We start from the raw sequence: 18,615 nt of genomic DNA on the forward strand, positions 1-18,615 counted from the left end.
TTTCTCTCGGGACATCTTGTTCTAATATGTACACATGTAAGTACCTATGTATGTATGTATATTTACACGTATAAGAAAACGGAACCTGTACCATAACTAAGAAAAAAAATTGACAAATTCTGGTCTGTCTCAAATCAGATATTTATGTGTGTTTGAAGACCGTAAAGGCAAACTTTATTACAAATAATGCACTTTTTTCACTAATAGTTTATAATTACACTACACAGAAAAATGTATTGAATGAGCTGACGGTAATAAAATTGTATAAATTCTACTAAATTTACTATGATTTATACAGATTATTTTCTGATTAACGAGCATAAATACGTGAATGAAATTCGTACACTAAAGAGGTATATAGATGTTCGAATACTCGTATGTATTAGCAAGATATATATCTTTAAGTTACAGTTATTACGTTCAGGTATCTTTTTATAAATACGTTAAAAGCTTAATTTCATTGAACTTTACAATTATTTCATTCCATATTTATCTCATATCAAACTACACACGCTAATAACGAAACTTATCGACTAACAAAAATTCACTTGTAAAGTTGATTCTCTACTCGTTTCGAACAAAGTAAATATATATTACGAATATATTCTAAACTCGGAATTCCCAACATATGGTTCGTGACCCTCGCGATTAGTTTTAAAAATATTTGTAGCGCTTAAATATTTTAATATGTCTACTTTGCCGTAGTAGACCAACATGGATTGTCATATTTCATTAAAAAAAAAAAAAAATTATGAGAAGATTATTTAACTGTTGTAAAAGAGAGTCGGGAGCCAAAATTGTCAGGAAACACGGCTCTAAATTTATTAACTGTTAAAAAAAGGAAACGTACATCTATAAAAAAGAATAAATACATAAACTACTTTTGCATTTCTGAAGTTTTAGCCAGAAACAAGCGATACGTTCAATACGCGGCATTTCTAAGAGCCGTGAACCGGTTCTCGTTGTATCAACAACGCTGTTGCAAATACGTTACCTAGAAGGAAGCACATTACCGAAACGAAATTTCTTCGCATACACGCATCGAACATATCGCTTCATTCACGTTCCAGGAAGTCTGGTTTCTCCCGGTTTTCCCTTTCAGTCAATATAATTAAGAAAAAATGACGCATACCTGTTCGACTTTGGCGTAACGATGTCTCTAGTCTCGGACGTGTATTTCCTTTCAGCACGACCGCCGTTGAAAAGCTCGACGGTTTCCCTGGTAACCGTTTCCAGGAGAGGTTCTCCGCCCCGTCTACCCTTGCTGAAGGTCCTTTGATCCGTTTTACGGACCATAACCACCCTCGACAGAGGTTGATTGAATTCATGGCCGTGCATCGTTGGCGGAATCATCGCTAACGACTGAGAGAGGGGTCCTCCGACTCGCGGGGACCTGAAACAGATTATTCGAGATTGCAGAATGAGGGGATTTGCATCGAATGCTCCCTGTTTAAAATTAAAATGCTTTTCATGCTACGATTAACTCGACGTCCGCAACTTTTTCTTTTAATGAATTTTTTATGAAATACGATTCTGTTCAAAGACGCGTGCTGAGAATCTGTTACTTTGGAAATTCTTTCCTCGTTCGTCCGAATAAATAGCAATGTGGTGAAATTTTAATATTTATATTCGTAAAAGACAAGATGAAATTTTTTCCAACTAATATAAATGATAATATTTGGTTGTTCGAAAGATTCGTAAACGAAATTTAAGAAACATTTAAACGTGGTATATTTTTATAAACAATTTATACGCTATTCCTTTTGTGATAACTTTTGGCTATTTATAATTGGACGGATGGAGTTCGACTGATATAGAACAATATTGGCATATTCATTATCGATACATTGTCTTTGATGTTTTGATTTGATTTGATACACTGAAAAACATCTCTTCTATTGACTAATCTTGGATTTCCTTTCTTAATTACTCTATACATACAATGATTAATAAGTAGCATTTATCAGAATTTAACATTCCGTTACTTCGCACGAGTTTATAATAATAAACGATTATTTTCCAATCTTAGGAACGTTATGTACTTTCCGAATAACCTAATAACATGTACAAACGAAAGCGACAGTTATTACAATATTTGGTAGACTGTGAATACCTACTTACGCATTTATCGAAAACTTAAAACTATACAAATTTAATGAAAAAACATATAGAATATTGAAAACAAAAATAAAGTACTCGTGGTAATATTTCATAAATGGAATAAAAATGTTTATTTGGATTCAATTTCTTTAGTTATATCTATTCATTAACATCTACAATGTATTCATAAGATGCTCTCGTGTTCCAAAGTTTGCAAATTAAACATTTTTATGTTGTGCTATTCTCATTAATGTATAGCAAAGCAAATTTGTCATCTACATTTGAAACCTATTAGCATACCGGGCAATAAACTGAGACCTTAATTCAACTTTTTAGCACTACAGTGTGAAAACAAACGCTTTGGGAAGCAGTTTAGAGAATCGTGACGATCGTATTTTACAAAACCACGTTATGGAACGGTTAGAAAATAAAATTATGGTAAGAATTTAACGGTGTTGAAGTAATAAATTACATGATGTTCTTTTCTTATAGGAATTTTTTCTCCTCGTGGGAACGTCATAAGTTTTCCAATCCCATACGAAAAACATATACGCGCATATTTACGATACTTCTAATGCCTATTCTGCTTTGCGTGACTTGTTAACGAGGTAAATATATTTATAACGAGTCGTGAATTGCAGTTATCGTACTTACGCGCACTTTTAAGACGGCAGACAGAATATATTTACTCGGATAACTATATTTCCTTGGAAAATTCGCAGCAAAAAGAAAAATATATTACAATATCTATGTAACGTTACTCTGTCGATTTAGGATCATTGTATCGGATAACTTATCTTGATCCCTTATTTTCTAGACATAAATCACAACGATAAAATCAATGATAAATGACATTAATGCTATTACATGCTATAATTACATTAAAGAGAAGAATCATCGTAATGCAATTTAATTAGTTCAATCGCTAAGTAGAGCGATAATATGACAAATGATGTCTGATAAACGATACGCGTTTTAGAATCAAAGATATAGTGTTCCTACTCGTAATCTTACACATTGGATGTACGTATGTATTCTTATTTTAAATGGCAATCTCCGTACTATCGTATAGTTTACTTTGTTATAATTACAGACTAATTAGCAAATATGAAAATTTCCTATCTTGAAAACAATAGAAATTTGATCTATTTTTGAGATACTTCAGATATCTTTATTATTACTAGTACTTGCTTATTATTCTATCAAAGTGTATAAACAATTTCATTCTTTTTTATAAACTTTATTATCACATTCCTGATAGACAAACATAATTAATATATATAAATAAGTTATTCGACTTTTATGGCAATAGTGACACATTTTCCACAGGCTAAAAGTTAAAACTATAGAAATATCGTAACGTGTTTAATATAAGAAATAATTTGAAAATTTCTAACTCTATAATCTAATTGATTATACTATTGTTTCCTGAATCGTTAAAGTTATATCACTTGTTAGATACATGTCGATTTTTTTTAAATGCATACGACAAACTTTCGTTTCCCTTTCGAATCAAATTTACATTTCGTATTTAAACTTCCAATACAGATCTGTCAAACATTTCAATTCATACAGCAAACTTTCATTTTCCCTTTCGAATTAAATTTACAATTACCAAACATACAATAATAACATTCAGCTGAATTTCACTTTCATCGGGGTTCGTACGATTCTTAACTCTTCGAACAATCTTCGGGGCTACGAATTATCGTTGCAAGAATTGCTATAACGGGAAATATGTTTTTATGCGTGCCGGGGGAAGGTGGATATGTCTAATTACGACGAATGTGGTAATAACATCTCTTGGTCTATGAGCTCGGTATTCATAGCGATGAGTGAACAACCCAACACTATCGTGCAACGTATAATGAAGCACATAGAACGAAGACCTGCAATTGTTCATAATTTAGTCGCTCGTTGACACTATTTATGATTATGGTAGGTGTCATCGTCTGCTTCAAACATTGTCAAATTTTTCCAAAAAAAGATTTGAAGATACGTGTATGTATTTGTATACTAAGACTTTAAAAAGCAAGAAACCAAATCTCAGTTACTATTCTATATAAAAAGTGAAGTGGATGTCGTTATTAATCTTTTAGAAAAAAGAAAAAAAAATAATGTCGTAACACTTTACTTGTGTCACCCTGTGTATAGTATGTAAATAAAATGAGTGGCTACACTTTGTTATCGTATTCTTTCTAAGGACAGGAAAAAAATTGTGATCGCAGAACCGGAACCTTTTCCTTTCCAAGATATAAAAACTCTTTGTTTACATTAGGATTTACATAATAACAGGCGCTATTATTGTCGAACTGATTTACTACAACGTACATACGTAACTTCAATGTCAGATCGACTCGTTACTATACCAATTCTCCTGATTCTACGTATAACAATTATTCTTCTAAAGTTTCAATATAAACAACAAGCGTTTCGATCTCAACGATAAAGGGGAAAAAATCATGACAGATTAAAAACCTCAATAAGATAACAAGTCACTTGCATATATGCCTTTGTATAGCAGTTTACAGTAAACAAAATCTCGATTCATACAATAGAAAAATAACAAGGATATTATTTATTATTGTTTCTCGTTGCTAATATAAATCCGTAGACGAGATATCTCGTGTCTTAATGAAAATATACGCCGGACATATCCTAATATCACACGAATGATATTACTTCCAACATATCTTCCATACGTAATAAAAAGCGTTAAAATACACATTAGTTACTCAATTACTTGACACGACGAATCAGATCCGCAGACTAAAAAGACATTACCCTTTAGACTTAAGCATTAGATCGAACTAGAATCAAACATACTATAGACACTTATAATCCAAGTTACAGTACCACGCTAAAATAATTTACTTATAATTCTCAATGAGAATTGATTGTAAAAATTCTACCAAACAAAAAGGAAAAAAAGAAAAAAAATACACATCGCGCTCTCATCGTCTTAAATTTCTGTTAATTTGTTCGTTCGTGTGCTCCAACGCATAAATTTCAACGCCTGACCAATTGACCAATTTTAACACCTTGCTGTATTATTTTGAATATCACCCTAGCTTGTTCACCCTAATACAGTATGTGGGATGTAGCCGCAATAATTTGGAATTCTCTTTCGAGGGAAATCGCTCGCAACCCGAAATTATCCACTCGATTAAGCCGGTTGCTTGCCGGGACCTCGTTACTCTTAAAACTACGCCCGCTGACTCCTCGTTAACTTCGTCGTTAACGCGTAGTCAGATTCTCGTTCCGCGGGCAATTAAGGCTGAATTTCTCCCGTCGAACGTCTAATCAACGGAGGGGCGAGTATAGTGGGTGTCTCTAGCATCGCCATTTCTTGCGGATCTACTCTTATACTCGAGGAACCATTTCGCACGCCGAAGAAGACGCTTGACAATGATTTTTACGATCGCAGCACGATACGGGGTCGTGCTCGGAACGATGAAATTGCGAATCAGTGATTGGGAACGGTCGATTGATATGTTCGGCTCCGATGCACTCGCCAGAGGAAAAAGTAAAGCTCGTCGATCGTAAATCATTTGAAAGTGCTATTGGGCTTTCTTCGGTGAAGCAAGAGCTTAATCCGAATCGGATCAAAACTTGAACGTGGCTCGCGTGAAAAACAATGATTCCAGCTAATAGTTTATTATGGCGAATGGTGTTACAAGAGTGTAGGTTCTTTAAAAGAGAAATGTATATGTATACAGGGAGTTTCGTTTATGTTGGATATCTTAGAATCAGTTACTTTGTCGTTATAAAAAATTGTGTCAGGGCGATAGTTAATTGGCTCGGATGTACGAACATTGTGGTTCGTGACTTGTACTTTGCTTGTATTTAAACGGAATTGTTAATTTTTTTTCTTATAAACTGTGCCTTTTCGCTATCTTTAGCTTAAAGAGCCAAGGATTATGGAAATGAAACGAATGGATAAAATAGCACAGGTATAGAGGTAAAAAATGACGATTAAGTTACGTAAATCGGAGTCGCGCGATTCGACCCGCATTTCATTGCGACAGAAAAACAATTGCAGTAAATCAGCGTTTCTCAAACAGCTAGAATACTAGAATCGTTGTACCATGCTCGTATTCGCTTCTGATTCAACATCTAGTTTATACATACGTACGTAGTTTACTATAATACTTTGATGCTTTGATCGTTCTAAATTAGCGAAGAATCACTTTCAATTTCATCTGTTCTTATTGTTCTTACTTTATTATGTAATCCCATTTCGTAAAACCTGATGAATAAAAAATATACACTAGCTTTCGATAAATTAAGTAACGTTACTTTATTCTTACAATGAAAATACACGATTTGTGTATACCCCTATCTAAAATTTCATTTCTATTTTCGGATAGTCGAAAAAATTATTACCGAATAAAATAAACAATTATAACACCATGCTGACTCTATTCTAAAAGAATTTGCAGAATCGTTCACGTGATATAAAAATACAAGTATCGTTTTTTGTTTAAAAAAAGTATCTTCGCTTATATTAATTAAATAATAGCATTCGTTGCTATGAACAGTTTTTTACATTACAACCTTCGCTTGAAATTTACTTTTCAAATTCAATTCTATATCTTCATCAACATACGCGTTTTACTACGACTAAACATACTTCATTTACATATTTATAACGTCCTAACCACGAGGTGCCCTCGAATGACCTCAGATTGGACAAACGACCATCTGAGAAACGAAGTCACGAGTTCTTTCACGTTTATTCCTCGTCAAACAAAACAGTCCAATTTAATAGTGACACGTTACGAAATACCCTAAACACATTTCACTTCGAGAACACAGCATTACTTCGAATACACTTGCCAGTTTAAGTCATCGAACCGAAACAGAACCTCTAACTCGTTCTTCCAATACCAACATTCCTATAGTTATCTCCCTCGTTCGATCACGAACCCCTATATATCAAAGAAAACGAGCCTAAAAAACAAGGGAACGAAAAAGAACTCACCGCAAACCTCGAACGTCGACCTCTTTTATGCTGTCTATAAAACAGAAGCAAGGATCTTCTCACGGCGAGATCGATATACTCCGGTCAAAATCAACGATCCAACCTGAGATCGTTAGTCTCGTCCAACTGAAACACGAAACACGAAACAAGACACTGTGGTGATGGATTTCGAGAAATAGTAGGAAATCTGTTGTCGGCACGAACTATGGAGGTGAGAAAAAAGACGTGACAATCGGACGCGGGATCAAAGGAAGCGTCCTCGTTTCGAAGCTGCGCGTGAACAAGACTCCATGGCTCGGACCGTGGCACTGGATCCTTTCGTCGAGGCACTCTAACTCTGCTCTCTCGATACAAACCGCACGACAGAACGAACAAAACTGGCACGAGAGTACGAGAGTCGGGCCACGAGAAAGAGAGACGGGCCTCTCCGGTCTCGGAGAGGAAAGGTGGCCAATTAGCCGTTACTCGGCGCACATGCCTTAACCAACTACCCGGCGCAGCTGCAGCGCCGCTGTACGCTTCTAGGGAATCGCATTCATAAACGCGCACGATGCGGCGTCGCTCCGCGCGTCGTTGTGCAGCCTTCCAGAAGATTCGCGTTTCTTTTTTATCCCGTCTTGTTGTAATTTGTTTTTGTTTTTCTCTTATTCGCGTTAAATTTGACCGAATATGTATATACCTTGTTTCGTGGTTCGTCTGATGCGCGAGTTTTCAAGTGCTACGATGTTTCGATGGATTTGATCGAAGTGGTAAAGTGATTTGACTATTGTTCGTTGAATTAGTTTGAGGTTATTCGCCGATACGAGGATAAAATGTATTGCTCTTTGCTTGAGAAATAGGGGGGTAGTTTATAACTGTTCCAAGACGAATTTTCGTTTTCGCAACGAGCCATACGTTATATATTATGTATTAATTATTTTACTACGTTTTTTTCTATAAAACGAGTGATGTCTCTTTCGTTATATCGAATTACTAAAAGAACAAAATAGGTATTTTCACGAGAAAATAGCGTGTATATCGTTAATTTATAAAAACACTTTCGACCATCTTTCATGTTTTAATTTGAAACTTTTACGATCGTGTTTCTCCCAAGGATATAGATATATTTCGTGGTTAAAACGTAACAGACGTTAAACGTTTTTACGGTAAGTTAAATGAAGCATGTGATTAGAAAACCGGACACGGTTATAATTTCTCGTAGTTATGAATCAAGAACAAAATAAGCACTTCTGTAGTTTTGAGATAATAATAGTTTGTATAAAATTGTTGCACATAGCAAATTGACTCGTGACTGAGATAAACGACCTTTCGCTAACATCTCTAATTTTAGCCTAATTATTCTAACATTTACTTGTTTACTTATTTATTGTAACTCGCCAATTAAAAAAAAGATCAACGATAAAGTCTTAAAAGAGAATGTTACGATACACGAAACTCGCTACGAATTACGCCGCTGCAGATTCTCCCGTTGAAACGCAACGCGATCGAAATACGCGTTGTTACATTTTGCATCGTCCCGTTTTCCAAATTCTCCTTTCACTCGTTCTAATTTCCAATTGCGCTATAGAAACACGGGTTTAACGAATTCCTGCTCTCCGTTATACTTCCAGCAACGGTAAAGATTCTTCTGGAAGGCGAGAAAATTCCAGACCGATCGGTATCTCGAATTTCACGTACAGGAATAAACGTACGAGCTTAAAGCGAAAGAGTCTCCTCTAGCAATTTCTCCATCTCCTCTTTCTCTTCTTGTCGCGACAAGAAAAGAAACCCGGCAATGAGTTCCACTAAATTACACCGACCGGAGGGAAATACCGTCGAGGAGTAAAAGAGAAAACGACAGAGAGAGAGAGAGACATCGAGACGACCGAGACGGCCGAGAGAAACAAAAACTGAAACGATTTTATCGAAACGCATCCTGCGCGCGGTTTCTTCCGCTTTCGCGACAAGGCGTAAGTACGGTGCGCGCCGCGGAAAGCAGCGTAATAATTGGAGAACGAAGATGTACGGCTGAGCGAGTACCGCTATTCCGGCTGACCGGAATCACTGCTCTGGAACAGCACGGTATTCCTCTCCTTCGCTCATTTTCTCTGTCTCGCCTGCATCAACGTGTTCACGGAGAACACGTGCAACTGGCTTAACACCTGTTCCAACGTCCGAGCGCTTTTCCTTCGAGTGACCATTGATCGTTGTCGTTAGATTTTGCCTCGAAGACACCATTAATTAATCTAATCGCACGCTTCGACCATCAAAAACACGTTTCATGACGTTTACCATGATAAACAGCAGACAGCAAGAATTCTGTCGCCGGAATAACGCTTTAAAGTATAAAACTTCCGTTTTATGGGCCGTGTAAACTCGAAGGTCGACGCGAATAGAATGGTTCACGGTTCGATACTTTATGGCCCTCTTGTGATTTGTGTTTCTGACGTCACGTGTATCGGCAATGGATAATAATTTAATTTTACTATACACTATGGACGTCTTTATAAGAGTATTCGTAATTCATATTTGCAATTAGGCTACATTAAGTATATTTTGTATCATAAAATATGGACGTAAGTAAATATTGGCTATCTGTTTAGAATGTCGTTCCAAATCGAAAAATAATTTACGCAATTACGTGGTGTGTATCATTGTTTGTATAGAACAAGTTTACTTACGATATAACGCGACACTAATGTAGTTCAAAAGCTTAACCTCTTTTTTTTCATGGAACACGCAAAATCACTTATCCATGATTACTCGTTATTGTGCTATTGAGAGTGTCAGTGTAGCGCTTATGAAATACACAAAAACTAAACTCCGAACAAACGAACGTTTTTCCATTCCGTACGCGCACTTTTCCTTATCTGCATAATTTATCGGCAAATTTAATTTACTAGCGATACGTGACCATTATTCACCACAGCGTACGATCGCGTAACAAGCGGTGTTCCGTGGCTCGGCATGAAGAACGCTGAAACGCAAAATGGCCTGTTACGACGAGGACAATGGAAGCCTTACGAGGTACCTTGAAGAAAGGAAGCGTCCTAGCGAAGAAATTTTGGCTACGGTTTGTATGCGGTTACCTGAGACCATTGAATCGACTTTGTGTCAATAATTCCTCCGCTATGATTCACCTATCTGATAAACTCACCCTTCCCCATTTGTATATTGTAAGCACTCACCCGCTGTTCGTATGGAAATGTTTTTTCGGCTGAAGGAACATTTCTGCGTTTATATTTAGGATTTGAATGTATATTGTACGATTAATTCAAACCGAGCACCGGTTAATCCAAACAACATATATTATAATTAAAGAACAATGTGACACCGAATGATTCAATCGGCGAATAAAATTTCAATCGAGCGAAGGTCTGAAAACATGAAACTTATCTAAATGAGGTCCAGCTGAGCTTCAACAGGAACAGCAACGAGTTTCACCGGATCCGAAAAAAAAGACTGAGAATGTCGGAGACCTTGTTAACAGGATCTATACGTATTCATTTCTGCAATATCGTTTTCAACCTTCGATTACATCTCGACAGTATTCCTTGCCGCGTGCATCATCAATGTCTCCCGTTGAATCATCTAACATAAACTAAGACAGACGTTCATCGCTTTACATTGGACAGTCAGTAGTCTAGCAGTAATGGTACGTATTCGAAACTTCAAAATAGAATCTCCATCTTATTTCAACCTAGAATTATAAACAATTAAAAACAGCCTGCAAGGAGTGTTTCCATGCAATGAGAAAAGGCACAACGTTGTTCTTGGAAGCTAATGAAGCAACGCGTAAAAGATAAGATCGCTGGCCGCCGATGTTGCAATTAGACGAAGAGTATATAACCGTCCTGAGCGCGAAACGAATATCAGTTGCACGCTAACCGGACATGGAAGTGCGTTTTCAGAGAGATTTGCATGACCGCAAGCAACGCACGTGACCGTCGCTAGTAGAAATAAAATATCATACTTATTACAGAGCTTATACGCCATCGCACGAACGACACGCGTGCAATATGTTTCATGACCTACCACAACACCGTACTCGATCGATAATCCGACACTGACGCTCGCGAATTGAGAATGAGCCGGAGCCACGTACGATTCACAGACGAAGAAATGATAGTGGATATATTTTTTTGCACCCTACAGCGACTGTGTACATTAATATTAAATGGAAAGTAATTGACGTCATTTATCCAATACCATAGATTGGATTGGATCGAATTTATACTTGGAAGTTTCTGCAAATGAGATTGCTATTAACGTCTCGCGTTAAATCTTACTTGGATTTCCAATTAGAGTAGGTTCAAATATGAAAAAATTATTTATTGAATGAATTCTGAGAAATTGACGATAACCATATAGAATTTTGTATAAATAGACGTTCTATCAAATTTTACGATATATATAATTTTATTAAATATCGTATCTACATAGGAATATAAGATAGAATTATGGTTGGAAAGAATAACACTGAAATTAAATGGTTTCCTGCTAATTAAATAAAAATATTTCGCAAGCAGTCGAGCGTGAATGACAATCAGTTAAAAACAAATTTCCATTTCATCCGACTGATTTAAATTCCAACGACGTCATAAAAACATGATTTAGATAAAGAACAATTAGCACTTCCACCGGTAACATAACAGTGATAACACAATAAGAGCTCATTGTTTCAGACTCATTCACACGATAAATCGCGTGATTACGATTAGACGACTAGACGATTAGACCTGGAAACAGCTGAGGGTTGATAACGTTGCATAACTGTGTTCGGGAGAACGCGACACGGAATAACGTTAGTCGTTCAAGGCCGAGTACGCTCACTGTAGACAGAGCAGTGCAATCTGCATTACAATGTCATTCATTGTCGGTCATGGCACGAACGAAAACGTACGATAACCGGTCGCCACTCTTACATGCCAGCTCAGTTGTTGTCTTTGTGAAAAAGTTAAGAAACAGTGCACCGAAGAAGAAAAAACGAAATCACGTGTTTTACCGGTACAATTCGATCGACCCAGAAAAGCATAACACCATTTTGGCACGAAACGGTATACTATCCGAAACATGGAAAGTAAAATAATTTTTTTCAGAATAATTTCGCGATAGAATTACACTTTATAATGATTCGTTGGTTCTTAGATTTTATGAATGATTTCTATTAATTATTTATGAATCGTTTCACTTATTCAGAATAATTTGACAACGGAATTATGTTTCCTGATGGCTTCCAAGCTTCCTCGATTTTATAACTGGATTTTTATAACTGGTTGGCAAATTCTTTTTAAGTCTGACAATTTTGTCTGCATTATGTTTCTTCGTAAATGTCGGATACCTATAAAGAAATAGGAAAATGATGCCACAGAAAGTAATTTAAAACGTCCATTGCTGCTGCTAGGTCATGGCCTATATTCCCGAGAGGAACGTAGATAATATTTCCACTACTTTTTTTATCGCGAGACGTAATCAAGTGGTTAAGCAGAAATGTTAATAAAACGACAGTCGAGCAGATGGTGACCTCATATAGCGTCAGGTTTCTAAAATCTTGAAACAAGTAAGATATTCCTCGTTTGTTAAAATGGTGATTATTTGTCCGTCGACGAAACATATTAAAATTGTCTTGTATACAACGTATTTTTAGAATAATACAAATTTCACGATAAACAGCAAGTTTCATATGAAAAAAAGATTTAATTGTATGTATATCTTCTTTTATAAATTTCTCCTTTGAATTAACATTTTCCTCTTCTATTTATATATGCAACGTATTGTATAACGATGTTATTGTTTTCCACATCAATTACAAAATATGCAAACAATTGCCTTTTCGACGATGAAGATAAACCACGCTCGATACAACTCGATGCAATTATTCGTGACAACTCGGCACAATCGTGAAATGGGTTCGCGTGAATCGCACGCGCGTCTCTCGAGAATGGTGCTATCAAGATCACCGGCTTGACTTCCGGTATCCGGATCATTACGTGTATAGGTACTGTAATTCGAGCCACGAGGCCGTACCTATACTGGAATATCATTGACGATAATAAAGAAAAAAAAAAAAAAGATAAATCGACGAAACATCGAAGAAATATTGCAAGTTACACGCGAATGTCAGACGTTCTTACGTAACCATTCGCTACGTTACGTTATCCTACTTTTGGTTGGTAATTAAGGTGACATAAATTAAGAAGAAGATTGATCTATATGATTCCGTATGAAATAAGAACCGAAGAAATTTGATCGGTGTGCATGAAACTCTTATTTTTTATCTGTGTCTTGAATTATGCCGAGTAATTTGGTAGAATGTCGGTAATTTAATATTATAAATAAATTATACTTGTAGATTAATATTTTCGTACAATATTACCGTGCGAAATACGAAGAAAGGGAAAATGATAAACTATGAATTTTCATTACGAGCAGATTAGAATCTTCTTCATTTCTTAATTAGGTTAACGTCTGTTTTCTGGGTTGTGCACTTTGCGTAGCTCCACTTCTGCTTTATCTTCTTTTACATTTGTCTTTCTATTTTTTACGCGATAAACGTTACTCGTGTGAAAACTTTTTCGAACAACACTTTTTATTGCAATATATGTACTTGTATGCATGTAAATGTTGAAATTTACATTCGGTCACAAAAGTTAATCCCATTCATCCGATCTTTGGCCTTGATACCTATTGCATAATACCAATCGAACAACATTTCTTCCATACATTCTATTTATATCCTCGGTTGTCCGCAGAAAAGTTTCGTAACACGAAAAGTTTCCTGCTAACAGAAGCAAGAGAAGTTTCATTGCTGACCACCGCTTCGACGTTATGAAATTTCTATAATGTCACCATTTACCGAGAATCCTTCAAAGGTCCTCCGTTTCGTTCATAAAATTGTGTATACTCCGTGTGACCTCGAAACCTCTTCTTTCCACGGTTCTTCATTGAAATTTCTCCTTTATTCGCGAGCCAGCGTGCAAATGGGCTACTGACGCAACCAGGAACGCGCCACCGGCACCGCGTAATGACCGATAATTAGTCAGTCGATTGCATAACTCACCATTGTCAGATAATGCAGACGAGCTGTTGGAGGAAGATTACGTTCCGTGAATTCGCCACGCGGAAGACAAACCGGACATTTCGGAACCCGTCTTTGTCTTTGTCGACAAAGCACGAATGTGAATCGAAAGGCAGAAGCAACTTCTTCACCTGCGTAACACAACGATTTCCATTCACATATTTCAAATATTTCTAGCAACGTTGTTTTGTAATATCAATTGCTATTCGTTCCTGATCCATGCTGTAACTGTCTATACGTTTTTTGTTCACATGTAAATAACTTGTGCAAATCTGTTACACGACCTATGCAAATTTTTAAAGAAAGAGAAATAATAAATTATTTACGATTACGTGTTGAATTTCACGCTTGTCTTTGCTATTTCTCTACCGATACGTACTTGCCTAAATGTACACGATTCTGTGACAAAATGCTACAGTTGTCAATTTCTCTGGGTAATTCGGATTGAAAGTGTGCTGGCTACGTATTAATTCAACTAAAATGGTTGAATCGTATTTCCTTTGGAACGGCGTTCAGTGAGAATAGATAATCACCTCCGAAGTAACGACACGAATAGAAGATAAGATTAAAGTTCGAAATACAAATTCCACGAACCGAAGTTACACGATTGATGAAGCAAGTTTTTTCCCCAGTTAAACGAGAAATCATGTTTATTTACGAGTTAGGAACCGATCGAACTTCCCTGGCTGGATTGCGTGCGAACGACATAAAAGTTTCGTGGCCTTGTATTCGCGCACGTGATAATACCCGTACAAAATAAATACGTGCTCGATCGATTACATCCAATTTCGCATACCTGTTTTATCGGCAGTTTGTACAAGAAATGAGACGGTGTACGCGCAACGCATTAGTTTTTCATGTGCCTTGAAACGAACATAAAGAACTATAGACAACGTTTAAATTATTTTCAGAATAAAATTCTTCTATGAGAAACGCTTATAACACGTTCTTTGATATTATGTTATTTGTCTGATATAGAATCAGAGGTTGTACATAAAAATCTAAAAATGATTTATCTCTTTTTTTTTTCTTGGAAAAATATCATCGTAACGCAATTAGTAATAAATATCTATTTCCTGTAAGAAAAATTGAATGTAAAAAAGCAGGAATGTAAAAAATCTTGAGAGCGAAGATGTAAATATTTTCTAAACAGCTTTTTCCGAATTCTTTGTCAAGTAGAATACAAATAAATAAACTCGATGAAAACTGTTTTGGATGCTCGAAACTCGTAAACCAGACACATCGAACATGCAGATGGGACAGATATAGACGCGCTTGGCAATTGTTTACATAATAAGCTGATATTGAAGTATGACGTACCTTTCAAGCGGAGGATATCGCGCGTGCTGCGCGATTCACACGGCAAAGCAGAAACGCGTGACGAAACCGTCGCACTTTACGCTTTGAGACGGCGTTTTTGGGTCAAGTGAAACAGTTAAATGGTCGGTGGCTCGTTTTTGACCTGAACAAACGCAGGAGTCTTTGTTAAAAAAAAAAAAAAAAACCAGGCTAACGAAACAGAACATCACGACTTTCTATCTTACTTCGGGAAACGAATCTTCAAGTTCATAGTAAATGCTTCGAATTCACGCACGTCGAGTAAAATCAAAAGCATTGTACGAATATTCGCGATCATTCCACAACTTCCTTCGAGCTGTTCCGCAGCACATTAGAAGCGTCATGATAATGGACGTTTGTTCTAACGATAATTAACCTTGTCACTGTTCGAGACTATCGCCGATTATACTTACGCAGGCTCACTCAACATACTAACACAAGTTCTTGAACAAACTCGACTGATTTACAATTCTCGATTGACCATTTATCGGTAACGTTATCTGAAATATGCTCTTAATCGTCGCGAAGCCACGGCTATGTCAATTTTATAGACGATAACGATCGAAATTGGTTCGTCGCGATTATCGTCTATGAAAATACGAATTGCATGCATATATATGTAGGCATTTCAAGAACCTGAGTAGCTCTCCAGAGATATTTCTATGCAACTTAATTAATTCTTTGGCTAGAGCGAAGATGATTAGCGTCGTATCGTTTAGTTTGGTTAATCGTACAATCGATTTATTATATGGCTGCAGCTTATTCCTAAAGCGATAATAATTTTTGCTGTAATTGACGGGACAAACGATTACGTGGTGATTTGTGGTAATTCAGTGACGTAATGATGAACTAGACGCTCTTTCCTCGTAAATAATTTCAGAGATATCGACAAAAATAGATGCGGTAAAAACTCTTAATTGCTTTACTACTTACATCGCCACTTCCTTGTTATATAATAAATTTATGATGTTACGTGTACGCAGTAATTTAGAACAAATATAAAAATGTTCAATAAATTACGTAATTATTTCGAAATGAAAATAAGTAGTGGCGTTGCATTGAATGTGAAATTAATCGAGAATCTGAAACACATGAATTTCTATTTCAGTAACTTGTATTTATTTGTATCGCATCTTGTGCTTTCGTTCGTTTTTAAATTATTCGTTTAAACGTCACTACGATCGCGATAATATTTCTGTCCGATTCACGGAAAATCCTTTTATACAAATATCTTTTCCACGCAGAAATGTTAAGAAATTTATATTATCGTATATCTTTGTCGATCTCTAAAAAACTCTAAAAGTCTTGGTTGCCGCCTCTTTTGGCGCGTAGACCTCATAACCGATCGATGACCGAAGTTCTTAAGATTATTGAAATTCGAGAACAGATAAATTGACAGCGCTTTCGACGTGTTATTAACCCGGATACCTTTATTCTACATTAACGGAGCTGCACCCTCCTCGAAAATAGGCTTATCGATCAATTGACCGACTGCTACGATATTTCTATATATAAACTCGCTTCTCGTTGAAGGAGAGCTGATATCGATATCTATCCGCTAGCCACGTCTCTGCAGTTGAACTTATCGAAGGTTCGACGGTTTCCTTTCCCAAGCACGTGTTTCGACCCCATCGTGATATCGTCCAAGTATAAAGGGTGTGGTTCCTGTTTGTAACCGTTTAACCGATAACGATAGTAGACAGGGTTTATCAGTCTATTTTAGACACACAATTTCGATCTTTCGCTGGAGAAATGAAGCAAAACACAAGAAATCGAGATAACGACCGTTTAAGAAATAACACAGTTCTATGAAATTTCTCGATATTTGAACATTTCTACGAATTGAGAGATACATGTACGTGTAGTTACGTGATTTCAAATAACGAATTTATCACTTTTATAAAATATACATCGTAACTAAATAAAATTCTATTACGATTGTAATTCGTCTTATCAAATGTGACTCATGTAATTCGTGTGAGAGATGATAAAGCTGATTGCGCTTGTTACTGGCTATTTGTAACATATACAATGCAATAACACGTTTTTATTTGAACATCTACCATGAACTTTTCTGTATATATTATTTGTAATATTTTCAAATATTCTGAAATATATCAACAACGTTGTAGTAAAACATGACTATTACGATTGTATTGGTGAACATTACAAATCAAACAAATGCGAAATTGTATGCAGAAATTACAGGACACTTACTGTAAATATCTGATACATTTTATAGAGATCAGAGAAGTATTTGGTGCGGCATGAATATACGACATAGTCCTAAATATATAAATAGTGCTAATTAAATGAGGTAACTGTATTAACATAAGAAATATTAACATAATAAATACTTTTACGATCACGATGTTCGTGTCATACTACAGTGATAATAACATTTCAAAATGTTTTATATAACACTAGTAACATAAATACTTTCGTGTGTTACTGTAAACATTCGTCCGAAATGTCAACAATTAATCTGACCATCGAGCAAAGAACTAAAACTTTAACTCTGTTTTAGCGTCTTAGGTTTTTATGGTTGGCTGTTATAAGATGACACATTGAAACTAAGCTTGTTTTGGTGTAGCGAACGTCGAGAGGACGAAAACACGAACGACTAACTTGTTTTGGCGGAAGCAACATATTTATTGCTTTAATTATGGAAGAATCGATAGATCGTGATATCGACAGAATATGTATTCAACGATTTCGATCCTGTCAAACGACATGCTATTTGCATATTAATATCGAAAATGTAATTGCTAAGCTAAATGGAAAATTAATTGTCACGACTTACTTCTAGAACAAATGTCAACGAGTACCTACATAATAAAAAAGATAATAACCTTGGTAATGATATATTTGAAAAGTGGTGAGAAAATAAAAATGATAATGTGCTTCATAAATTGCAGCTCGTTTCCTCGTCGTGAAATGTCAGTTAATTAGAATAAACGATTTAAAAAGATCGATACCACGAGTTAGTAACGATGAATAAGTAATAGAAAGGGAACTACGAGATGCATGAAATGCAACTCGCCATTCCCATGCCGCACCTTTCTCCTCGGGAGATTGCCTTTGAATATGAGATGCGGCAACAGCAATAAATGCATATACGAACGACTATGAATAT

At 36.1% G+C, this 18,615-nt stretch overlaps 1 protein-coding gene and 1 long non-coding RNA gene across 8 annotated transcripts in view; both read right to left on the reverse strand.

Moving 5' to 3' along the window:
• LOC100648496 (repressed by EFG1 protein 1) overlaps positions 1–18,615 on the reverse strand; it is a 36,486-nt gene that overhangs the window by 12,706 nt on the left and 5,165 nt on the right. For 3 of the 7 annotated variants that reach the window (XM_048406828.1, XM_048406829.1, XM_003402880.4), the window contains one exon: positions 1,133–1,393. In XM_048406828.1, coding sequence (XP_048262785.1) covers positions 1,133–1,393 — 261 coding nt within the window. Of the gene's footprint in view, positions 1–1,132; positions 1,394–7,084; positions 7,529–18,615 lie in introns of those variants that run through there. The other 4 variants (XM_048406832.1, XM_048406831.1, XM_048406833.1 and 1 more) reach the window with 3 other exon arrangements.
• Positions 13,632–14,117, reverse strand: LOC125385320. Its single transcript, XR_007224419.1, has 2 exons — positions 13,920–14,117; positions 13,632–13,844 (listed from the first exon to the last, which is right to left on the reverse strand). It is a non-coding gene; the product is annotated as an uncharacterized LOC125385320 (long non-coding RNA).

The sequence above is a fragment of the Bombus terrestris genome, chromosome 6 (assembly GCF_910591885.1).
Source record: "Bombus terrestris chromosome 6, iyBomTerr1.2, whole genome shotgun sequence".
Taxonomy (NCBI): Eukaryota; Metazoa; Arthropoda; class Insecta; order Hymenoptera; family Apidae; genus Bombus; species Bombus terrestris.